We start from the raw sequence: 26,600 nt of genomic DNA, 5'->3' as shown, positions 1-26,600 counted from the left end.
TCGGCGGTGAGGTGGCGGGGCGCTGGGCCGAGTTGTCCCGAGGCGCCGCGGCGGTTCGGTCGAGGGCACCGTCGGGCAGGAGGCAGGTCAGCGGGGAACGCAGGCTCCGGGCGGTTTCTGGGGCGCTTCGGTCGTTTTTTAAAAGGGGATCCTTCACGAATCCTGCTGCGGATGTGACTACAATGCCCGTTGCTTCTCCTTTTTAAATGCTTTGCCCTTGCTGCGAGAGTTAAGGACTCCATGCTGTTGAGAAGACTTTTAAATAGACGCGGCTCCTGTAAGTTAAATATTTATTCTCACAGTGAGCAAAGCTTTGAAACTTGAGTTCAACTAGCAGTTCAGTAAATAAACCGTTTTATTGACATAGAACAGTCGATTCAGAAACTCTCCTGTCAGTAATGATATCCAGTTGCAAGCCGAGTTCTCTAAAGTGGAAGTGAGGTGTGCTTCCCCCCCGCCCCAGTCTGTAACTGAAAATTAATTAAGAAAAGAGTTATGTGGGGGAAATCAGATAGTTAAAAGGATGTTCAGAAAAGAACAGCTGGAAGATGAAATTGGCTATTATGGGCTGTTTTACCAGTACAGAGATAAGGGAGGTAAGAGTATGAGGAGATGTCAAGTGATCTCCAGTTTCATCGTTCAGCACTCATGTTATCGTGCTACTATGATAAAAATACCTCCCCCTTAAAATTTACAAGCAGGATAAGGAATCACATCACTTTGTGTATGATCATTTGTTCAGTTTTGCTTGGGGCAAAATAAGATGTTAAGTATTAATTTGGTAGGTCAGTAACTGCGGATCTGACTGTATATAGGTGAAGTGCAATGTGTGCTTTTGAAGATTTGCATGTACAACACATTGTATTTCCATAGTCATAAAGGTCTTCTACAATTTCAGATTTTTAATTGTAGGGTTTTGGCAGGAGGAGGAACAGTGAGGGGCGTTTTTCTGTGGGTTTTTTGTTGTGGTGTTTGTTTTTTTTTTTTAAACAGGAATATGTGAACAGGTGCATGAATGGTGTCATTCTGAAACTTGTATGGAAATGTGGAAAGAGTAGATGGGAGAACAAAGAAGGCTGAATTTCAGCTTTCCAGGTTTATTGATTTATTTTGCTTGTGTTCCTGACTTTGACTTGGATCTGCTGTATGAACTTAGCTAAAACCAATAAATCTTTACGCTTCCTTGTATCTTCCTAATGGAGAAATGCTTGGAGTAGAACTCACTATACCAGGAGAGTGAAAGGACAAATTGGGACAAACCTAAGAAAATATGGGTTGTTTTTAAATTATATGGCTTTACCCTCCATTTGCTGATAGTTTCATTTGGAAGCAATTGTAAGGACCTCTTGAGCCCACAGGAAACCCAGTGTAAGTTAGAGCAGAAGGAGAACTCAAAAGAACCTTAGGTTTGTCTTCAGGACAAGTATAGCTTGGTACCAGAATATGAGGAAAAAATAATATATTAAAAAAATTATAATATAATTTGTAAAATATAAAATAATTTCAAGTCCCCAATAACAAGACTTAAGCTGAGGGATAGCTCAAGACTAATCTTGCCACTGACTGCTGATATTTATATCTGTTGTAGACACACATGATATGCCTGTAACTGTTTCAAACTAATGTTAGCATCGCTTTTGAAAACTTAAATGCTTTATTTACCTAAGCCAGGTAATAATCAAGTGTCTTGGCAAAACACATAGCAGTTTATCTATCATACCTCTGGGACTCTGCCCTATGAAAAGTGCCAAATTAAAGGGAGGGGGCAGAAACGGATTAATCTGTGTGGCTGAAGCATGGTAGGAATTGGGCTGGGAGCATTGTTCCGTGTTCCCTTGCTGCTTTCATCTCCTGTCCCAGGAAGTTGAGGAATTAGAGGAATGGTGGCAGAGGGCACTGCTGCTACCATCTTGATTTCATTCCAGCAACCCCATCCATATGAGGACTATGCTAGAAGCAGGGAGGACAGGAAGGAAGTAGGGCAGGAATAAGTAGAGATGGGATAATAAGCACTATCCTCCCCTCACTCCTGCTGTATCTGATCTCACTTCATCTTTGTTAATGTGGTACCAGCAGTGTGGAAATGTGATGGGGGGTGGGGTGTGTTTGTAAACAAAGAGAGGCTACATCGTGTAGGCATAGACTAGAGAAGTGCTTTCTGGGTTCTTGAATCAATTCTCCCTGCTTCCTCCGTCATGCTTCTGTTACACTGAGTCTCTCTGTTACCCTAGACTGTCTGTGCAGGCTCTAAGGTAGCATAATGTGACTTAATGTGGTAGAGTGTGTTTGAATGGAGGATGGGAAGAAAACAGATGGAAAAGAGTAAGTGAAGACCTTAAGAATCACCTTTCCTGAACACTTTGATAGGGTCAGCAAACAAGGGGGAAAGGCGGAGGGAGAATGTGCTATGAGTGCAAAACACGGGAAAATGAAAAAGAACAAAAGATAATGACCCACCTCTTTTTTTTTTTTTCCATGTGCAGCTCTGCTTCTAGCCCTCACCTAACTTGTTTCCTGTTTGCCTCTTTCTGGTCTCTCTCTCTTCAAAACAAACAAACTCCCACAAAAACCTATAAAGCACTTATCCCTAGACACTACTTTCACTTTTATTATACTATTCAGAGACAGACCAGAAACTTAGTTCATTTTTCCCACAGCTAGGGATTTGTTTTGAGCCTTTCAGCTCAAACAAATGAGGGCCTTGACCTGGTAAGATTAGCAAAAGACTATGCTCGTACAGGTAATGCAGAGCCTCAGTGTGGCTTTGCTAGTTAGCAAAAAATCCACCTTCCCCCTTCCCCCCCTCCCCAAAAAAAAGATATTTACAGGAATAGGATGCAACCATCTTCTTACTTTAGATGTCCATAGGATGATTCAGAGGATTTAGTGTTTATCAAAGCAGAGAAGTGATGCATAAGGAGATGTGTTTTGTGATAATGATCACTCAGTATAGATGCAAACATGTTATCATTCAACGTACTGGACCAAGCAAGGCTTTTCTGCATTTTCCAGCAATACCTAGTAGTATAGAAATAGTAACGCAACAGAAGACAACATTGTTTAGGGCAGTAGATGAGACCCTTCAGAAGTCACTTTTCTGTTAGTGAAGTTGAATCATTCAAATCTGTGGAGATGTTTATCATCTCAGTTTGCCACCTCATCCTCAGAATTCAGTGAATTCAGCTTCTTAAGGTACAATCTTGAAATTCTCATAAGCTACTGAATAAAGTTTAGCCAGCAATGGCTGCCCTCAGAGGCACACTTGATCGTTTAACAGAGTTCAGTAGATGTGTATGAAATCATTTCGCTTCAGTAACTTGATCCCTCAAAAATTGGAAAGTTTAAGCCGTGAGCTATTTTAAATTCTCTAAATTTTCCCATTTTCTCTTGTCTATTCTGTGCTATCGACTCACCTGTTACTTTGAAGAGCTGAAGAAACCAAGATTCCCACCTTTGGACAATCTGTTCTTTAACTTGGTCTAAGCACCAGCTCTGAGGTGATAACATCTTTGATAAACTGTGACAGCTTGAATTTCTGCCACCCTTTTACAGTATTTTATAGTTGTTCTTCTCTTAAATAGATGCACGTTAAGCAACAAAATAAAGGTACTTTTTTTGTAGCTAGATGCCTCTGCCTATAAGTTTTAGCACAATATTTTTATTTCAAATCTCTTGTGACCTTGTAACATTACAGTTACCTCTTTTGTTTCCCTGCATCTTCATGTGTTTATTTGCTATAAAACCATTTCCCAATAGCACTTTGCTCTTATTTGGCAATTCATTGATGCAAAGAACAAAGAAGTTAAATTACAAAGATAATTCCTTTCTGAAAGAAACATAAAAAGTAAACCCTAATGGCACTGTTGCCAGTCTAGGTCAATTTGTGGATTTTATGTTTATACTGTGCATCTGCCAAGTTACAATGTAGTGGTTTAAAGGACTGTAAGCATGACCTGGATTTTAAACTCTAATTTGATAACCTGTAAAGCAAGATTGTTATGAATATTGTGTAGCTTACTAGTATGTCTGGAAGACCTGTAACCCAAAGCTGCTGAGGGGAAAGAGCTGCATATTCAGCTACATACTGATCGAAGAGGAAAATTTAGTATCTTCACAGGCATAAGATAGGATATCATTTCTCTGCCAGATGATCAAAAAACTAACAGGGAGCCATCAGTGTTTCTCTCAACTCTGTGCACGTGATATATAAAATATATTCTTATATTTATTTTATATCCACATAAAAATGTGTGTTCATCTGTTCAGCTGAATTTTCCAGGTAAAACCTGAAGTAACTGAAGATAAAAGTTGAGAATTGAATACAGGGAAAAACAGAGTGCTTTGTGGTTCAGAGAGCAGAAAAGATAAGAAACCTGATGGTGACCAGATAGTATGCGGCAGACAACATGCCTGCAATGGTAAATGATGGATCTGACTTCCAAAAAGTTGCAATGACAGAGCGTGAACTGCTGATTGTAGGAGAGGTCTTTTGCATATCACCCAAGGACATGGTGCTAAGTTGATGATGGTTTCCTGAAGCAGATGTGAATTTGGAGAAAACAGATCAGCAGGCCTGATTCTCCTTCAGCAAAATCTTGAATTAGGCTGGAGGGGTGAAATAAGACTGAATGCTCAAAGTCAAGACATGCTGAATGGAAGAAGACAGGTCCAAAGTCTGGTTCTCTTACAAGTGTTGCTTATCAAATGCTGACTTTGAGTCTTGTTTTCATTACAGCAACGATGTAACATGTATGAATATTCATAGAAAATGATTCACTTGTTGGCTATGTCTTCATACTCTTTAAGATCAGCAGATTGTATGCCAGTTAAAGTAATTACTAAAGATAAATCTAAGCTGCTGAATTCTAATCTGGATTTCAAGCACTGACAGTACGGGAACTGCTGTTTTACTTGATCGTTTTCTGAAAACAAGTCTGGTTGGTCTCCACATTCAGAGGTGACTTAGCTGGAGATGCGTTCTTGTTTCTGTCTGTATTGTGACTTAGCTGGGGATGCCTTCTTGTTTCTGTCTGTACTGCTCATACAAAGAAGTCATTTTGTTTCCAATTTGCGCTATTTTCAACCCAAAGTTTATTTCAGAAGCCTTAGTTTGACAGGGGAAAATATTTGCCAAGTGTCTCGAGTATAGTGAATCATATTTTTATCCCACTACAATACAGTGCAGATGGTAGCATCTGCTTTAATAACGTGTAGTCAGAACATCTTATTCTAATGACATTGCAGTAAGATTTATGAATGTGTTTCTGTGATGATGATAAACTAATGCATGTAATCCAGTCAGCTCCTAAACGGAAGTATTTTCATGTTTCACTCCAGAGAAGAAAATTTCTCTAGCAAAGACCTTGGGGAGGTAAATCCGATATTTTAAATAGATAGAAAACCAGCACAAACTGTCCTGGGAAGCAAAGTTTTTGCATTTCACCTGGATGGTATTTGCTGTGTGCAGTATTAGACAGGGGATGTATTAAGATCTTCTTCCATAAGACTCCTCTGTCTTTTACTTAAAATGTTCTATCATTCTGTAGTTCATGATGAAATTTCTGTTAAATCATCTTTGTCCTATACATTCAGTGCCTTGGTGACATTCCAGCCAATGTTAACCTACATACTAATAAAAACAAGCTCTTAGGAATTGAAGTAGGTGATCCGAAGAGATGCCTTCCAACCTCAACTATTCTGTGACTTAATTATTCTGTGATAACATTCCCGTATGCTTCATAAAACTGTTCTCATTAAGTTTAAGTGCAGGTCTTCACAATGCAGTTAACATAAGCTCTTACCTGAAATTTAGTATTAATTCCATTCCTTTTTTTCATGTGGAAAACCTTTTTTTTAAAGTTTTTATGCCCAACCTAAGGTATGAGGCTGTGCTTTGGTTTATTTATGATTGTAATCTCTCTACAAACTTTGCAGTGAGGGTACAAGTGAGAAATCACATAATCATGGGTCTTCTAACAGTGGTCTTACCATCACTCCCTAACCAGTTTCACTTGCAGACTTATGGTCACCCAGCAGACCAGGAGAAAAAATGGCAAAACAAGTCACTGGATCTTGAGATGTGTTCAGAACATGCATTAACAACTTCAGAAACCGTGAGACTGTAGGAAATGTGGTAATAGCTTCAACCCAGATACTCGGACATGGACCCCAGCTACCCTGTTAACTATGCATTAAATGTACTTACTACTAAAAAAACCCAAACAACAAAACAAAAAACCACCACCATCCCAAACAAACAAAAAAACCTCCTCTAGCTGAACTTAAGGTACATTTATGCAAGTGCTATGTAAGCGTATATACATAGATAAGTAAAGCGTTTGTTGTAAGCTCTTTTGTAATACATAAATAATTGTTTCAAGAAGGGAAGAAGAACAAATCTTAAAATTCAGAGCTACTTATATGGACCAGAAACACAGACTGGTTGTAAAATATCAATAAAAGTAGGATATGTAATTCTCTTAAAGAATGTGTTCATTACATCTGAAAAAAATCAAAATGAGTCAAGTGAATAGTTTTCTTTTCTTGAAAGTAGTCTTCTGTAATGAAAAGTATATATACAAAGTATTTTAGTGTTAGTACAGATTATATTAAACCTGAAAATCTCAGTCATAAACATTATAAATGATTAGTTAAATATTTCTTGAATAAAATGTTCTTCAACGTAGGAAGCTGAATGTATCCAAAGTAGTAATTTTATCTGAAACTGAAAAGAGCAGTTTATGGTCTGATCTGGCAAACTTCATATGTACAATGGGAAAATCATATTAGAACCTTTTGTTACTAGAAGAAAGGAGAGTTGTTGCACAAGCTTTTGTGCAAGAAAAAGATCTGTTCTGCCTGCTTTGCAGAACGTACTGTAGTGTTGTGAAAAACACTTAATAGTCCACAATAGTTACCTATACTTTGTCCAGTGCATGCAACGTTTCATAATAGTTGTAGATTAGGCTAAGGATTAGAAAACTGTTGCAAGAATTGTAGTCCAAATCTGTTTTGCTTTGATTGTATTCTCCATTTTAAGTAGGAAATTTGGTAGCATCTTCAGTTTTGTCTGTAGGTTGTGAAGCCCAGCTGGTTCTCATTTCACATAAACTACTTGCAAAAGGATGGACTGTAGAAGACTGCTTTTTTTTTTTTTTAACATGGGGAGAGGAGTTTCTGTTGAGAGTAAATGATTTGGTACAAAGAGAATTCATGCTCTAGAATGAATTTAGTTTGGATTCACCAGTCATTTGTAGCTTTTTATTTAATCAAAGCTTCTGATTATCCAGGGGCTAATTGCGAAGAATGGGACTAGCAGCTGCTCACTTCCTTTGGAAAGCCAGATTTGGGTACTTAGAAGCAGAGGTTCCAAATTAGTTGAGACTGATAAAACTGCTATGCTAGGCAGCTTGCCTAGTTTGCCAGGCAGTATGCCTGTAAATACCATTTTACAGTGAATGTATTTTATTTGCTTTTCTTAGCTAACAAACAGTACTGTTTCTGTCATGGAGCAAAACTATCCCTTATCAATAAGGACTAATAGAGAAGAAACAATTTCCTCATGACAGAGTAGTATTTCAGTGTTTGTTAACATGACCATATTTTTCTTTTCAAGTAGGAAAAGACTGGATATATATTTTTTCGGAATTAATAAAACTGTCTAGAATATTTCCACTTGGAATTTTTGAAGACCACTGAAACACAGGGGACTAAATCTCTCATATATAATAGCAAATCAAATTTTACTTACATATTCAGTATGAAAGTATGAAGATGTCATGATCACTGATATGGGAGCAGACTTTGATCCATTTTCTGGAAAATGAAATAAACTGAAGAAACTGACGGTGAACTCTGATTCCCTTTTTTATCCTGAAATAGAAGAAAAACTTAATTAATTTCATCCAATAGACAGTCATTTGAATAGTTCAATCATTTTTCTATTGTTTTTTTAATTTTGATTTTTATGCACTGTCACTTGGCCCCAGATGCATGAAACTTCTGAGACATTTTTCATAAAGACAAATCAGCTGGTAGCTGGTAGCGATTAAAAGACTTTGCAAGTCATTAGCCTGAAATAATTTCATTTTGTGGCTGTTTTAATAAACAGGTCCAATAAAGGCATTGTTATCAAACAGTAAAATACATGATTAAGTTATTACCTCAGGAAATTGCATAGGTTTATTCACAATCAGACCAAATATGAGTAGTAAGCCTTTCAAACAGTTCTAAAAAGCTGCTCTGAGTCTCACCATGAAATACTCTGAAGTAAGACAGGATGTATAAAAGCCTGACGCTCAGTATCCCCTCAGGTGTCGTTGCTGTTTGGGACTGACTGTGCTTTAGGACTTCCAGCCTTGCTATAACGACTCTCAGGCCCTTTAAAGTAATGTAAAAATTCTGTTTCATTTGTCTTCTGTGTCAGTACAAAGGTGTCTAACCCATTTATTTCAGAGCCAGTAAAATTTGAATAACTTTGTAACAATATATTGCTTCAGGTACTGTTATAGTCTAGCATTTGCAGTAACGACTGCAATTTTTCTGTTTATTTCAATCATATGAAAGAGTTTTTCTTTGGACTTGAAGTAACACATAGTAGCACAAATTTTAGGCTACAGGGGGTTTTTTTGGCAATGCTTTTGGGTCATTGTTCATGTTCAAGTAGTTAATTAAAATACTTATCTGGAAATGAATCTAGAGAAATCCTATGTATGTTCATTACAATGGTTTAACTTATAATTTTTTTTCATGCCCTAAAAGTAATGGGGATTCACTATTAAAAGAGGACAAAAGTGATCCTTTATACGTACCCCATTGATGAATTATACTGACAGCATCCTGAACTTCAGATGTAAATATGTATGTAAAAACCAGAAGAATACTGAGTTTATGAATGGGTCTGTTTCTAGGTCCAGTTCTTGCATTCAGTTTGTGTTGAGAAAGGCATTTTTTAATTTGCAAAACTTCCAAAAGTTTTGGGTAAGCCAAAATGACTAAACTGGAATATGGTAGCTTTGGAGGCTCATACGTGGAACCAGTTTTACTGAGCAATTAGTTTCTTTCTGGAAATTATGTATACTTTTTAAGTTTTGCAAATTCAAATAGGCATTCTGATGCATGGAACTGTGGCTGTGCATTTTCTTATCTCTTTCCTAGTCCTACATATCAAGTATATTTAGGAGAAATTTAAATTGATTTGACTTACCCTTGATAGCATGATTTGACACAGAAACTTGTTCATTTTACATTTGTATAGAACTGAGAATAAATGCCTTGAAATGGTTGGCAGACACGGCATGATGGGCTTTGTGGTTGGTAAGAACTTGAGAATGCCTAGCATGGTTGATAATAGAAGGTGCTAAATGTAACAGTAGACTTCCAGGATCTCTTTTGTATCCTGTGCCATCGGATGTATCTACTTTATGGAAGCAGCATGCTGGGCACTTCAGAACTCTTTTGTAAGCCTGTAAAAAGTTTGCACCAAATACTCAAAACTGGATAAAGTTACCTGAAACTTGTTTCAGTTGTAGTGATAGAGTGGAAACAGTAACAGCATGCATAGGTGAATGTGAAATAGAAAATCTGAGCTCTTGAGTGGGTTTTCAGTGTGGTGATTCTGTTAAGATCCTTTGCTAGGTGAACATGTTTTTCTGTGAGCAAACACAGCTCTTCCATAGACTAGGTCATTGAGAAGACCTATATATCTAGTCACACGTTCATTATGGGCTGCTTTGTGTTCCCTTTAAAGTCAGCTCCTGGTTTCAGTGGGTGCTTAATCTGTCTCTAGTCATCGTGGTATTCGCTTTTCTTCTAGGGTCCACTGGAAAAACAAGAATAAAGGATGTCGCATTTTTCTTCCCACTTGTAATAATGTTTCTTCGGCTGGGAGATATTACAAGTTTCTCTCACCTATGTGATTCTTAAAAATATTAAATGTTGCTTTTGGATGTCAAGTTACTGTTGTGTCTGTCTTGCAACATTGCCTCTCTGTATAATGCTTTTTCTCATAATTATAAAATTATGTTAATCCATTAAGTATAGAAAGTAAATATGATAGGAGAATATATCATTCTCTGATTTAGAAATCAGCTGTGGCACAATGTTTGATACAGCTACTTCCTTACTTGTTGGCCAGTTCTGCAAGGAGTCAGATGTCCCATATTCTGAATAACGGAGGAGCAAAATCAACAAAATGTGTCATTTTAGATCAGGATTTAACTTGCCATGGAGAATTTTTGCCTCTTGGTTATACCTATTCTTTTAGGCAAAGAAAGAGAAAAGCTTGAAGACAGCTTTTTCCAAAGATATTTTCATTAATCTTCAGGAAGCAATCAATATAAGAATGTTTTGTTTATAAGCATAGGCATTAAACTGACACAGCTGTTAAAATTTTTATTTTCGTTGATGTGATGAGTAATGTGGGATATGGTGCTTTTCACAGTGATCCATTTGTTGTTCCTATTTTAATGCTTTTAATCTAAGCAGATTCACTTATGTTGAATTTGCTGTTTCTAGCAGAAGTATATTTTTCCTTTCTTTGTTTCCCATGGACACTTTCCTCAAAATAGCTACTGAAGCTTAAATTTATACAGAAGTACTTGATACTGTCAGTTCCCTTTAGTGTGAATTCAGCACATTTGTGTTCACAGATGCAGGGTGGGTCATATTAAACCAGCCTAGCGATGTTTCCAGTTATTTATAAATTGCTGTACAAAATGTGTCAGAGGGAAAAATACTAATATGAAATTAAATTTTACAAAGTCAAAAAAGCTGTCTGTTTAGTATTTGTTTTTAAGCCTTATGTCTAAAGCTGAGTTTAGACTTCACAAAAGTCTTCATATCACATTAATAAAGTTGAGGCAAATTCAGGACAGAGCTTTATAACCTGAGTAACCCAAGAGTAGATCATTTTGTAATGAGAAATACTCATAAGAAATATCTCTCTTAGTTGTGTCTATGTTGGACTGTTTCTCTCTGTAGTCTAACCCAGACCTCAGCTTTTTACCTTAGAAATCTTGTGGATGAAAATTGTCTCTTCTGATGGCAGGAAATCAGTTTTCTAGCTTGTTAACCCTCCTCTTTGTTCTGAGGTTCTGTTGCAGAAAAACAGATCTTGAGTATCTCAGTGTCCACTGGTGCCAATTCCTCTACCAATCCTCACCTACTTTAGTGTCTGTCCATTTTAAGGAACACTTAGTGCTCTCCACTCTTCTAATCCTGTGAAGTGAGTTATTTCTGTAAAGATTTATTGCTTTTACTCGGCAATGTGGAAACATTCACATATTCACCTATGTCATCATGTATTTCTTTTGTGGCCTTTTTCTAAAGGTCAGAAATACCCTGCAACTTGAATGCTACATGTAGCCTTGGTCATCTCATCTCAACAACACTACAATAAAACAAGAAAAATATCTAGAGGAGCAGCAAGTGTGTTGAAAAGTATGGATTGGGTTTACTCTGAGGGGAGACTTGCAGGATAGCGACTCTTCAGTTAGACAGGGATGATGTAGGGGAGAAAGGAGAATAGGACTGGTAAGATAGTGGCATAAAAAAAGTGAGCAGTGATTAACCACTGTTTTGTTTTTTTCTGTAAAGTCAGAGCATTCACTGAAAAATTATACAATTATGGTTTTGAAAATAAATCAGATAAAGAGTCAGAGCATTCACTGAAAAATTATACAAAATGGTTTTGAAAATAAATCAGATAAATATACAGGGGGTAGGTCCTTCAACATCTATGAAACATGATGGTTCCTACCCAGTCTGTGTTTCATAAAGCCTCATGCTTGCTGATTATTGGGAAAGAGAGAGCAGGAGACTGATCACTATGCATCTGTGTTGCACCGAACATCATTAGAGACAGAGCACTGGGCCAGACAGACATTTAGTCTGAAAAAGCATGACTGTTCTTATGGTGTCATAAGAGTTCCAAAAATACATAGCTGTTTTCTGCCTCTGAGTCATATGAATTTCATGGATACCTGTCTTGATTACACTCCAGGCAATAATAAATAGAAGTCGAGGCACTAGGACCAAGGACTGTATGGATTCTAAAAACTCAGCCAGTTGGCTGAGGAGTGTTTGCTCTTTGTTGGCAAAGCAGCTGCTTTTTACAATGATCCTCTGTATACATCAAGGAACTGAAGAAAATGGACACTGTGAGCAGATTTGAAAACTGGACCTCCTTACATTAATTTGAGATATCAGATCTTCTGGCCCTATGCTAGCACTGGCCTCTTTCAATGAAACATCTGTGTTTTCAGACTAATATTCCAAATGGTACCTGCATAAGTTAATGCAAAATCTCTGTTTCACAGTGCTTATATACACTTCTGTATCCCTAGTGGGATTTATACACATGTACTTAATAGATTAATTAATTAAGTTATTAGTAGTGCTTGCTCTGCTGAGTTGGTTCTATACCAACTTAATGGGAAAGAAGAATGATTTCCATTTACAAAACTTACTGAAATGCAGAAAGGCAAACAAAAATTGAACACTAGGATTTTCCGTAAGGGACTGGCCTGATTGTCAGTTGTGGGCCAGGCTGTGAAGCCTTTGTTTCAGGGAGATTTGAAAAAGCCTGAGAACTATTTATGAACCATAAGAAATGTTATTCCTAATTCTCAAATTTTAAAGAATGTTTTTTCCAGCAGTATAGTTTGTCTAGATTTTTAGGATTTTTATAGATGATAGCTTTGAATACTTTTGTCAATCATATATACCTAATCTCTCTCAATTTCTTTCAAGATCTTGTCCTCTGTTTTACTCTAGCGCAGAGTTCATTCATGCATGAATTCTGTGTTTACTTTTATTACCATTTCTCAGCTTTCAATTTACTGGAGCATTAATTTACTTTCACAGGATCATTCATTATATCATTTCTCAGCTTAAGTTTTTCAAGTCTTGCATGTTTTTGTTTGGGTTTTTTTTTTTTTTGCTGAGTAACTTAGAAGACCTAGTTGAAATGTTGACCTTCATGGAAGAAAGTTTGAAGCTGTGACCTTGAGGCCAGTGAATACCTGAGATTAGAAGGGAAAGAAAAAAACATAGTTTATTTTAAATGTCAGAATTTTGGGGGTCTAATTCTTCTTAATTGAATACTTTTATAACTAAATGTGAACTGTAGTACCAAACCTGACTTTTGTATGCCATTCATCTTTGCATATATTTTAAGACCAGAAATGTTTACAGTTTGGTTCAGAAACTTTCCTCTCATGTATTTTACCAGGTAATGCTTTATTCAGTTGAAGTTTAAATCCAAAGAATTTATTCATTGTGGGTTTTTTGAAATTTTAACTATGAGAAATTGGAACTAGTTAGATGACAACTGAACTAAAATAATTAGGGTGGGTTTTTTCACTTAATGCAATAATAAATAATGCAATTTTGCTTTTAAGATTTGCAAAGTCGGAAGCTACAACATTTCCCTTTATACTGTGTATAACAGAGAGAAAACTTAAAATATCTGATAACAATTTAAAATTAAATTATGAAGTGCTTTTTTAAGCTGTTATGTACAATGTTTAAAACAACACTGAAGGAATGAAGGGCTTTCTACAGTTGATAGAACTGCTATAGAGAGGAGCTGAAGAAACCTCACTTTGCACATGCCATTCTGTCAGCGTCAGCTTTTATATGTAAGGATGAGACTTTGTACAAACATGAGTCAGGAAATTTGGTTATGGTACCAATAGCAACTGTAACTTAATATCCATGAGTCCTGTGGAGGAGTTACTGTGAGGTGATTTGTGTTCTTAAAGCATCATAAAGTATCAGTCAGATCACTTAGCATATTTTTAAGGGTGCTTTCTTTTTTCCTTTCCCCTCCCTTCCCCCAAAATTGAAATTCAGACTCGTATTAGCAAACTTAATGGGTTTATTTTTGAAAACAGATGTTTGGCTTTGACTTTGCTACTTCATAATGCAGTAAATATAACTACATTCAGTTCCCTTCATATCTTAAATCAAATTATTTAGTATAATATTTTTAAAAGCAGCATACTTCTTACTGCTTGTCACTCTAACTTTTATCAGCAGCACACAAACGTGGTGGTTTTACAGTGCCAGGATAATACCCAGCTGCCTGCATAAGTTAGTTTAGCTTATTTAGTTAATGAGCTTAGTTAGCTCATTTTCATCATGGAGGTATTGTGCTAGTACTGTGCTTCACCTAAGGATGTCCCTTCATATAAGGACTCCCAGCAATATGTTGACTAGAGACTTTACCAGTTCTTCTACCATCTACCTGAAATAGTTCAGTATCAGGTCTTGATTCAACTTTGGCTAATCTATATTTCTCTTTAGAGCTTCCGCCTCACCCTTAGTATGGACCCTTTACACTTTCTAGCTGAAAATAATATTATTTTTTTTAATTCCCATTCTAGTTATTCTTAAAAAACCCTCTATAGTCTTGTTTTTATTTATTACATAAAGGGTAATCGAAGAAGGGTTAAATCTGTATTTCCCCTTCAGATGGTTCTGTTTACCCGTCTGCCTATTCCAATGAAGCATCTGAAGGGGAAATACAGACACTACTTGCTCTATTAACAAATAAATTAAATTTAAGCTATAATCAGATGAACCAGATTTCTGGCTGGATAGTCCTGGAGGATGCTGTATAAGTAGTGTTCCTTGGGCAGTCATTCTAGTGATCATCAGAAATTGTTCTGTTTCCAGCAGCTGTGCATGGTTATTTAGGACTAAGGATTAACTTTAATTAGAGAGGTATGCCAGGTTCTAAAAGGCCAGGATCCAAATATGTATTTATAACTTTTGTATTTGATGGTGTCCTGAGAACTACTGAGCCAGGTTGGAGAGATGAATCAGCAGTTGTGTTCCTGTGGGGTGACTGGATACAATACAGCATGTGGCTGGGGGAGAAGCAAGGTGGGAAATGGTGGGGGTGGAAATTGTGCACATTTCTTCATTCCAGCTCAGGAGTCATCTTGCAGCTGAAAAAAGCATGGAGGACTTCTGAAGCTTACCCAAGCCACTTGATATTTCATTATACCATTAAGTACAAAGCAATGTGATACTTGAATTTGAATCTTTAAATAGTTTACAAACATGTATTTATTCATCCCAGGAAAAAAAGGTGGTGGTAGTTAATTATGAGCTGTGTCTTCTAAATGTAAGAGGAATTTGTAGGTCACCCAAAGCATTGATATTAAGGCAAGATCTGGATTTCAAGAGTTCTTGTCAAAAACCACACCCCTCTCCATAACTGATAAAGTTGGCGACCTCATTATTAGGAGCAACCTTGGAAAAACATCTGACTTACGAGTTGCCTAAATGTTCACATTCTTATCTCTGGACAGCTGCTGGTTCAAGGCAGCCATGAAAGATTCAAATTTAATTAAGGCTTTTCATAATTCTGAAGAACATCTTGCTCACAGTGAATATGTCTGCTAAATATTATGTTCTTTTTGGACACAGTAAGCTATAGTTTTACATACAGAAAGTAGGTTAAGAAATTTGCAAGGGATATTGGCTTTAAGCACAATGTTCTACCAAAGATTTTTCATTTTATTTGAAATGCAAATCTCGGATTGGGATTTATAGGGTAAAGCTAGCTGAGCAAAATAAATTTAGGGCGTTCAGACCAGTTTGCTCTGTCTGCACTTCCTGGAAGATCTTATTACTTAGGTAATTATAACAAACAGGGTTGCAATATCTTTATCTGTGGGCTGGGCTCTAAATTAGTATGAGCGTGTGGCTTAGAAGGGATGATAATAATTTAGATTTACGTCTGCTTAACAGTAGAACTTTGGCTATTAATAGTGAGCAATTTTTACTGATCAGGCAAAAAAGTAAATTCTTTTCTTCTTAGGGACCTGAAAAGGTGAGTAGATTGGTTCTTGTATTTTGCTGGTATATAAATTAATCTAATAAATGCTGAAGGTTAGAGTTTGCTAATATTAAAGCTTGTACTGTATTGTTAGAGTTTTTGTTTGGTCCTTACCAAAGCTGAAAAAAATCATTTTTCAAAATATACATATATTTTTATATAGGTAGGTAAGTCATGGTGTTCTGCATCTGTTGATGTCATTCAGGAATGAAAACTGTAAAAGGAATTGCAATTAAAATACCAGCAAATAGATGGATCCTGTCTGAGGCACTCAGCATGCCTTGAGATTGATACAGGTGTCTTGTTAGTTAATACTAATAAAAAAAGTATCCCCAATTGCAGGTATTTCTGTAGAACTAGATCAGAAATGGTAACTGAAAGCATAGGAGATCTAACAAGCATAGGAGATCTAACAAGCTATTTTCATAATATTGCTCAGAACAGTCAAACTCTAAGAAGGGAGTGTCTGGGAAAGTAAGACTTGCCTGAAGCACAAGCAACAGGTCTATCTAGAAAAAGATGTCAAGCAAGTAATATTACATTATTGCTCTGGAGCAGAGAACCTTGCTTTTATTAATAAATCGTTGTTTGATCAGCAGGTTTTACTCTAGCTTAATGCAGTTAAGGAGCACATACACTGTGGATACAGGTGAGAAAACAGGCAGAGTGTGGAGGCTGGGAGGAGATAGAAGACTTAGTTTTGGTGGTATTTTTCAGCAAAACTTTCTGGTCTGTGCCAAGGTCTTGATTGAAGGTTTTTCTATGAGTAAAATTTCAAGTTTGTAATGTAATGTATCAGCATTTCCTGTACCTTTTTCACTACAGATGGTCAAATACTGTATCTGATGTTTAGAAGAAATAGTAGTCCTGCATTTCTTGTTAATAACAACTGTGTATTGCTCTAGCCACCTTAAGCATGCGGAGCAGTAGCTTACAGCACAAATAGAGCATGCAGTGTGATCTAGCAATAGAAACTCTATGCTATTTTTAGTATTTTTCACTCTTTTTCTCCCTTCTAATTTTGAGCCAGTCTACTGTCCTGATTTACCAACACAGCTGGTGGCCATAGATTTCTGGGGGAGTGGCTGGTGGCCACATCCGCCAAAGGAGCAAGGTAGCCTAGGTGCCTCTTCGGCAGCTGCTTACTGTAGGTGGATTTCCTTTCACTGAGGTGGTTATTACCGATGTTAGGGTTGCTTTGAACTAGGGCAAATATTGCAAGGAAGGAGGCTCATTGCAGTTGAGAATTGGGTATCTCTAAAGTTTTCAGTGAATCTACAAAGCTACTGGCAGGTAAATGTGACAACAGAAGATGGAAATCTATCAAAACCAACAAATTGAATCAACAGAATCAGAGGGAGTGTCTGTAAAGTTCACATGTGTAAGCATTCTGAAATTTTAAGTTTATATGAGCTGACTTAATGACTTTCCAGTCATTCAGATTATTCTGAGCATAATTTGTGTTATTTCCAATACCATTAAATGAAATATTTGGGTCAGATGCATTTTGGAGAAATTGTTACATTTAGCATTGTTCATACTTAAATTATTATTTTGACAAAAATGGAGAGACCAAAACCAACCATTAATCTTTGCCTTGGTGACACTAAAGATTTTTCTTCCGTTTTCTGATAAGGCATTCTCATATTGCTCTTCAGATCAATTTGATCTGAAGTTAAATAATGGCTTACCCATTACGACAAGCTATAAATGGCAGAGCTCAAATTAGAACATAGTAGTTTCTGACTCTTATTCCTGCATCTCTCCCTCTAGATAGTGGTGTTGTATACGTTGACTAGAATGGACATAGGACACGCACCTTACTGATAACGCAGAGGTTATTAATAAATTAGCTTTCTTTGTGTATATTTCACCAGCACCGTGGAGAAAAGCCTGCATCTTGGGCGTCTTGGTTTGGAAGGGAAGGAAATAATTTTGACTCGTTAGTAAAAATTTTCCATTGTACTGCGCTTATTACTGAGATTGAACATTTCTTATGATGCAGTAATTTGGAGTCAGACTTAAGTGTACTTTTAGGGTTTCCCCCCCCCCCCTTCCCGACGGTCCGTCTGAAACATAAAATGGGTAAGCTTTTATTTTAAAGCTGACTTTATCCTCTGGCTGCTGATTCTACATTCTAGTGTTTAGGCAGACTCCAACTGAGAGAGTAAATGTGGGTGGTTTAGCTACCAGTCATGCAATTGGTCATGGTGGCCAGTGTCTGAACTGTCACTTGATGAACACAGTACAAAAATATTTTCATCTATGTGAATTGCCATTAGAGATTATTGTAATATTTATTTAAATTCAAAATAATTGAATTCTTAGCATAGGTAATCACATGATAAATACAGATTAGTGTAATTTCAGTGACATTGAAATAATTTGCCACACAAACATATGACCATTGCCTATACGCTTGTCTACAACCTGCATCATTTGAAGGACACCTCTAGCCATTGTCAGACAGTTGTCTTTTGTGGTGCTTAGAAAGCTGTCAAAATTGAACAGTTTTGAATCACAGATTTAAAAACTTGCTGTATCAGAAGATTGAATGTCAAAGGACTGAATTGCACCCTTCATGGAAGAGAAATCAAAATTCTATGACCCTTTAAATGCTTTGTCAGTATTTTGAGTTGTGTGTTAGAGCACTGCAAAAATTATGCGTAAGTACGATCCCTCTTCATCACTGTGTGGGCACTGGTTTCATACTTCAGCGATGAAGTGATGTGCAAAAGGGCCTTATTTCAGAGAGAATTTTCTCACTGGCAGTGAAATGGACCGCGTAAATTCTTTTCCCCTTTGAAATGTCATCTGTTGACAATAGTGACTGCTACTTGACTAAGAGTCCAGCAACACCAACTCACAAGTAGAGACTAATTTTGGAACATTTTATTTGTTATCCTTAATGTCAGATGGTAACATGAATGTCTTTAATCCTGTGTTAAAGAGGCAGCAGGAACTTCATACTTGGGGCATTTTGGTTATTGGAACAGAAAGAACTGTATTTTCAGTGTCATGAAAGAAGAGGTAGAAAGATTGAATGGGGGTGTAGAAAGGAGGAGTAAAAATGATTTCAGAGCTGTCTTTACTCTTAAGGCAGCAATCAAAAAGCAGAGCACCTACAGAGTTCTGCTTATAGGTTAAGCATGTTGTTCACCATGTGTTCATTCCTTCATTGAAATCCTCTTTTTCCCCACAGTGCAAAAGGTTGAAATGCACTGAACTTTGAATCTAGGAAACCATTGTTAGGGATGAGGGGTAGGGGAATCTCAAGCTTCCAGTATTTGAGATTGTTTGGTTTTGTTTCCATCTGCATTTCCTTGTTTCAGTAAAATCTCTTTAAAAAGAAAATAAATAAAAATCAACAACGAATGAAAACCTTAGAAATTCCAAGTCATCTATCAAGAATAGAAATTTTTTTTAGTTTTCATATCACTAGGCTGTATTTTTGCTTGTGTGGACTTTTGCTTGTGTGGCTTAATTAATTTATAATGTAACGGTGACATACATTTTTCTGTCAGGTCTGGTTTAGTGTAATACACATGGTTTCATCTGTCTTTTCAGTAGAAAGAGTAAAGGTCTGAAGAAATCATAGATGATGGCTTCTGATGCTAGTCATATGCTGGAGGCAGCGTTGGAACAGATGGATGACATCATTGCAGGTATAATAATGCTTTATTTTTACACCAAACTATTTTGAGATTTAACTATGTTTGTCTTTTTCCCTCCTGCAATTTTCCTGGTGGGTTTTTTTTTTTTTTCCTTTTTAATTATTATTCTCAGTTTGTCAAGTTCTCTGTGACACACAGATTTCTATGGTTCAACAGTTATGTGAAGAAAATTTAAAGCAAAATAAAGGAAGAAAACCTGCAATTCCACCTCAGGCATGAATATTGAAGTAAGAGAGATTTACTTTTCTCTAATGCTATATGGTAACTTAAACACATCCTAATTCATGTGGTATCATTCCATATTGTATGTGTTAGTTTTTTATTTCAGTGTGTCTTTGAAAAAAGTTTTCACCAAGGCTTCCAGTTAGCTGGATAGTATATATCTGTATTTTACACGCATACATAGATATACATAAATATGTGTGTATATATAAAAATATACATAATTTTCTTTATTTATTATGTATATATTTAAAATAGCTTAGCTATTAATTACCTTCACGGCCTAATGAGTTAGAGTGCATATCTTTTTGTTGACATTTATATCCAGGAGTGGAGATACGAATTTCTTTTTACACAGCTGTCCACTAGAAAGGCCTATGATGCGAGACAGCATTTACTGTCTTTTGGTGCTCTCATGGTAAGGCAATTAAAAAAATTTTCTCTCAACGTTACAGTATTCAAGAAGAGAAGTTAATTTCTGTGGTTAGGACTCAGTAGCCTTGGGGTTTGTGCTCACACACCATTCAGTATGAGCTCCTAAAAGAAGTATCTGGGTAGGGCCATGATCTCACTTGTGCACAATGGGAAAACATTCACTAAAGCTTTATAAATTTAAATAGTGACACCCATGCTGTGCCTTCTTTTTTTTCCCCCCCCCTAATGATGAAGATGACATCAGCCTCTTGTTGCTGCAGTTGTGCTTCTTCCTGCTCTTCTAGTAAAGCTTTCTATCCAGAGACTAATATGGAGCTTCAAATATTACCATCAGACTAGTCATGATTAGGCAGGAAGTCATTATCCAGAATTTTTGGTTCAAAGAATGTCTAGATTTTTTTTTTCCTCATCTCATCTCACATATGAGTCTTCACTCTATTCTAAATGTGCAAGCTTTAACAGACTGCTAAGACATACAGAAGTGTAAATGTGAATATGTGACAGATATAACTCCACAAATAACTCTTCACACCAATGGAACAAGTTCAAGGCAAATAGGAAAATTTAGATATGTATTTCCTTCTCCCTTCTTTTTCTGAATGCAAAACTTTATTCAAACAAGATTTTGACACACAGAAGTTAATTGGGATTTTACTTTTTCACCTCTTACAAAACACATAAACAGATAGTCAGGGAAGCATTGGACTTCCCTTAGATATGTAAAGAGGGAAAAAGAAAAGCAAGTCCCAAACCATAATTCATAAACTAGGGAACTGAAATAATTTCTTAGCCATTGCAAACCTTGGGTTATGATCCTGGCTAGTGCTATGAAAGAGACAAAGTAACATAGAAGCCCATGTTCCTTTAATTATCCTATGGAACACTTATTTTCTTCCAGGAGTTGCCAGAGCTTTGTGGTACGTTTTCATTTGAAGGAAAGAGTTAGAAAACTTGTCATGATTTTGAGGATTTTCAGGTTTGTCATTCCATAGGATTTCATCTGCTTCAATCTTTTCTGTTAATAGATTGTGCTTCCAGCCTGTCTCAAATTGTCCTCTCAAGTACTTCTCTTATGAGCAGTAAAAGACCATGTATTCAACAAACAGGTCTATTGCCTTGCTTATCTGAGCAGTGCTATATTTTGTTTAGAAAAAATTTCAGTTTTACTTGAAGATGCCATTTCATATTCCCTTCAAAAAAGTTTTGCAGACTTACAGGCTGTATGGTTTTTCCACTGAGAGGATAACATTGCTACTCATTGCTAGCATTTCCATGAATAGAAGCTCTGAAAAATGGTTGTTGTGAGGCTAGTTCTGGGTAAGACAATAGGTGTTTAGCGTTGGGTATTTTTTCCATGGTATGGGAAGATAGCCTTGTAGTATGTGGCATAACTGATTAAATGGCAATATATGACTGCCTAAGAAAATCACATATTTCTTCTAGTTTCATGCTAGAAAAATAATTGAGGTTGGAAGCCAGGTTTGATTTTTTTTTTTTGTTTTTAATACTCTTTTCCTTTTCCCCACTCCTTTTTCAGATTGTTTGTGCCCATAACATTTTAGGGCTTAATCTTGATAAATAAGGAATAGAATTAAATTGTTCCAGGCTTCCAAACAACATCACTTTTACCCCCCTCACTTAGTTGCCATGATGGTGGAGACAGTGATACAGAGAAGCAAAGCAAATGATGGAAGAAATATTCTGTGTGAATCAGCAGATTGCACATCCCATTCACAGCTGTTTTGTAGTGGTGTTGGTGCCCAAGCTCTAAAACAAAAAGGTTCAGGCATGCTAGTGGTATGTAGAGTTTGTTTCCACAGTGCATGGGTAGGTCATGAGCAAATTGGCAACCTCTTCAAGAGAGCTGACTTTATGACTTCACATTACGTACATTTTTAGTCTAATGTCCACTGATACTCAGTGTAATATGGAAAACAGGCTTATATAAAGATATCTAATGGGAAAAGAACAAAGATATTTCCCAGACAATGCATCTGTCAAGTCTCATCAATGTTAATTGAATACTTCCCATATGATTTCAGAATTAGATCTACCTGTACCAATAAAAAAACATATTGCTTTATTCCTTTATTTTTAGTTATAACATAAAGTAAAAGCTCAATTGGGTGGGAAGGTTTTTTGCCTTATTTATTTATTTATTATTTTCCATTACTAAAAATAGATAAGACATTTTAAGACAGGTTGAATTAAGTCGTTCTGGTCATTCTCCTCTAGCTAATGTTCTATGTGTTCCAGAACTGTTTCTTGAATATTCTGGTATGATTGAAGGACCAAATATATCTGCTGGAGCCTATACTTGGATACAGTTATTATTCCAATTCGTCTCAAATTGAGGAACATAGTAATTATTCAAGTTTGATTCTCTCTAATTCAATCCAGTAAGCTTCTCTATGCAGTTTGGGCAGGGACTGGAAAACAGGAATGTTCTCTTGTCCTGTATGGCGAGAGAACAAATAAGGTAGGAAACTCCTTCAGAAGGAGGACTGGAGGACTGTCATGAAACAAACCAGGACTGAGAGTCTTCTAACTGCAGATTTATATATACCATATTATGCAAATATTGGACAAATCATCTGTGCAAATGTAGCTGCTCTTAGAGTAGACTGGAAACAGCAAAAAATCAACTGTTCAGAGCTTGTGCTATTTCAGTTCACCGTATCCAGATTCCGTGTATCTCTAGGTAGCATTGGATTCAAAGACTAAGGCTAAACTTCATGACTGTTGGAAACTTATGTAGCTGATAAAAAAGATGTTTCCTTTGGAATGAGGCCTGAGTGGGTATTAGGAGAGCTATGCTCTTCTCTTGGCCTCAGAAACCTTTGCTTTAGGCACAAAATGAGCATTAATCGCTATTTTAGAGAAGTGAGAAGTCCAGAGATGTGTAATTTGCATTGGTTAATTTTTGAAGCTTGAGTACATGTTTATATATACACATGCAAAACCAGCATTCTCTCTGTTTAATGCGAAAACAGTCTTGATTTCTTTTATTAATTGTAGTTGTTATTAAAATATTAGATTGTGGTCTTGTCCTTTAAGGTAAGAACTGGGCATGCAAATACATATTACAAACATTTACAGATTTGCAGTCCTACTTTTAGCCTTCTAATTTTAAAAGTCAGGTCTCTTACTCCAACTGTTAACATAGCTCATACATGATTCTGATTAATCCAAATAAAAAGTCTCACTGTAGATTGTGCATCTCGCTGCAATTCAAAATGTATTAGTGTTTAGAGTGCATGAGGGTAGGATTGTGAAGCAAGATTAACAAATTGAATTTCATTGGGCTTGATCAAATTTGACAGATAGGTCAGTGTTCCCAAGTCTTCTATGCTTCAGTACATCTGTACTGATAACCCACCCTCATAGCTATATAAATTAGGCATGCTAAATGATTAGCCTTATTTGACTAAAATAGCAAAAAGGGCTAATGTGATTGTCAGTGAACATTACTTATCCATTAGCTAGAATGACTTGCACTCCAAACAGAGGCTTTCTCTAAAGAAAGCGCCCATATGTCAGATCTGTCTATACATTCTTTATTTGAGGTGCATGACTTTGGCATTGCTTCCCTCTGAGGTTTGACCAAGTCATTACTTTCCCTTTTATTCAGCTTGTACCCATTTATTAAAATTCTTTATAGGACTATAGATTTTGATTTTTTTTTTCTTTGCAATATATCCTAATGAATTAAAATAATTTTTATATCAAACTGCTTATCTCTGCCAACAATCTGGAAATCCATTATTTCCTTTTGTGAATTCTGACCATAATTGGAAGATCTAAAAACTCCTGTCACAATATTATAGTCTGCTGCAGCTCCGGTCTCTTCAAATGCACCAAGTAATCAGTGTAATTATTGAGTTTCCTTTTAACCAGAGCTCCTGCAATTATTGCTTACTGAAAAATAATGAGAAAGTTAAATGTGTTATCACATGGGTGTGTACTGATATTTCAGTATTAGTACTGAAAGATTAAAAAATATAAATAATTAAAAAGTTTGTCAAGAAGTTGTCCAAGAAGTATGCATGTTTAAATTCCCTTCTCTTGAGGTGGCAGAACGCTTGTGTTCAGTTCATTGCTTTGGCTGTGTGCTACAAACCCAACCACTTCCCACACCCGTGCTGAAAAAGGGGACTTTAGAGGAAATTATACTGAAGAGATGAACAAGATTTTAATTCCAGTTTAATATATTTTCCTTGTGAGATCTACTTGCCAGAATTTGAAGGAGGACCTGTTTGTGGGGTTTTTTGTGGTTTTTTTTTTCTTCTTTTTTTCTTTTATTGTTCTGTCCCATCATAATTTTACTATGAAAACAATAGAGTTCAAGTTCCAGAGCTACGCTGTGTTCCTGGATGTGTTAGATTACTAAGTCACCTCTGGTTAAGTGATTAGAACTTGGATTAAGAATGCAGGAGTAGACAAAAAATACTAACACTCTCATTTGAACCCCTTTAGATGAATTTTAGGTTTTGTGGAGTAAGGTTTTCACTAAGTTCCTACATAAATAATAGGAAATCAAAGTATTTCCTAGTGACCTCATCCTTTACCCATGAATAGTCATATACGTCATCACAGGATTCATTCAGAATGTAAGGACAAGTCTCACAGCACTTTAAGTGAAGTAGATAGACAACTCTGTTCTGCTTCATAAGGGATTGAAATTGTCCAGACCAGACGGAGAGCACTTAATCCTATTTTTTGTGGTGTGTTTTTTTGGGGGGTGGGGTGGGTCTTATTTGAAATACACGCTGGGTGACATGCAGCTGATGGGCAGTACGAGCCTCTTGTGATTGTGTAGAACGACTAGAGAATAGCTTCTATTTTTTCTTTTCAATTTGTAGACTTCCAGATGGCTTTATATTTTTATCACTTATGTCCTATTCAGCGTTCACAGTATTTTCAAATTCAAAATTTAGTTTCTATAGCAAAGGTATATAACTTTTTTTATAATTGTATACAGAGATCTTTGTAAAATTTCATTTTAGAGCACTGAACTGACACAGACTATAGTTGAAATAATGATGAGAGAAACAGAATAATTTAAATAATGAGCAATTTCTTTCGTTATAGATCAGAGTAATTGAACAGCAACAGCTGCAGTGGTTTTCTAGTATTTTCTAAATAAATTGTAATTATGTTAATAGGCTGTGCTTCACTTATGATTAGTCTGTTTCCTTTTTATTTTCTGTTCTTTTTCCATCAATAATTTAGGCTTTTTTTTGAACTAAAGAAATAATATATCTACAGCACTTGTTCTTTATCTTGTTACTGCTACGCATTAATTAAGGTGAGCATTTGTGAAGTTGTACTATACAAGATACTATAGTGGCTTTTTGAAACCTTTAGCTAGAGCATATTTATGCATAGATCTTATAGCAATAGAGATATGAAAAAGGAAACTAAATAATAAATTACTTGAAATCAGGTCTTTGATAGAGAAATATATAACTTCCTGTCATAACAGTTCCAGAAAATTATGTATCAAGAATATTGTGAGGGGAAAAAAAAGATAAAAATGGTGACCTTTAACCATCCTGGATATTAAAGGGGAAAATATAAAAACTTAACAAAATATTTAGGGTTTATAATTTGTAGTTCCACATTTATCTTTCTTTTCTAACACTTCTGATAGCTTGTTAGGTGCTGATATTTAGCTTCAGATACTCAACTTCAGAAAAGCTAACTAGTTAATTCCTTAGATATTGTCAACAATAACAGATCTGTAACAATTTAAAATCTTTTAAAACTTTAAAAATATAGCAGTTCACTGTCTTTCTAATTATTTAATCCTCAGATAGCTGATGTGAAAAATTAATGGTCTTTCCTTTAGGTTTGTTAACATCTAAGATGTGGCCTCAGAAACTGTGTGCACACTTGAATAACCTTTACAGCCATTTGATACTATATTTTGTAGGGGCTTTACACATGCTGTAGCCTTCAAGTTAAGACCTTGCACTGTTCAGGTGCAGTTTTGATCTGTGTTTTAAAAGCATGTGAAAATCATGGCAACTTGCATGTTGATTGTGCATGTGCAGCATTGTCTGCTCCTTCCTAACCCAGGGTTGCCAGAGCAACCTGAAGTTTGGAATTTCCTCAATTTTGAGTGCTTAACCTTGCAAGAGGTCGTTTGTTATAGCTATTTGGGCTACTGTCCCAAAACATGCTTCCCATACTCTCACTATCCTAAGTATATTTTCTCACAGACAGTGGGGGTCTGAGCACAAGATCTAGAGTGAAGACTCTCTGAATCTTGTTTGTAGTACTGGTGGATTCCCCTTGTAAACAGGACAGTACTGCAGAATCTTATGGAGCTGAAAGCACTGAGAATTTGTTTCCTATAAACACTTAATGATCTTTTATAAAAATAGATGTTTAAAATTGTTTTGTATAAGACAAAA

At 36.2% G+C, this 26,600-nt stretch overlaps 1 protein-coding gene across 1 annotated transcript in view; it reads left to right on the top strand.

Annotated features, from left to right (window-relative positions):
- Positions 1–172: 172 nt before the first annotated feature.
- Positions 173–26,600, top strand: part of PPFIBP2 (PPFIA binding protein 2) — a 113,117-nt gene continuing 86,689 nt past the window's right edge. The window contains exons 1-2 of the mRNA XM_009288847.2: positions 173–277; positions 19,418–19,515. Coding sequence (XP_009287122.1) covers positions 19,449–19,515 — 67 coding nt within the window. The 5' untranslated portion in view covers positions 173–277; positions 19,418–19,448. The remainder of the gene's footprint in view (positions 278–19,417; positions 19,516–26,600) is intronic.

The sequence above is a fragment of the Aptenodytes forsteri genome, unplaced genomic scaffold (genome assembly GCF_000699145.1).
Source record: "Aptenodytes forsteri isolate BGI_AS27 unplaced genomic scaffold, ASM69914v1 Scaffold8, whole genome shotgun sequence".
NCBI lineage: Eukaryota > Metazoa > Chordata > Aves > Sphenisciformes > Spheniscidae > Aptenodytes > Aptenodytes forsteri.
The sequence above is the reverse complement of the archived record's forward strand: the minus strand, read 5'-3'. Positions and strand labels throughout refer to the sequence as shown.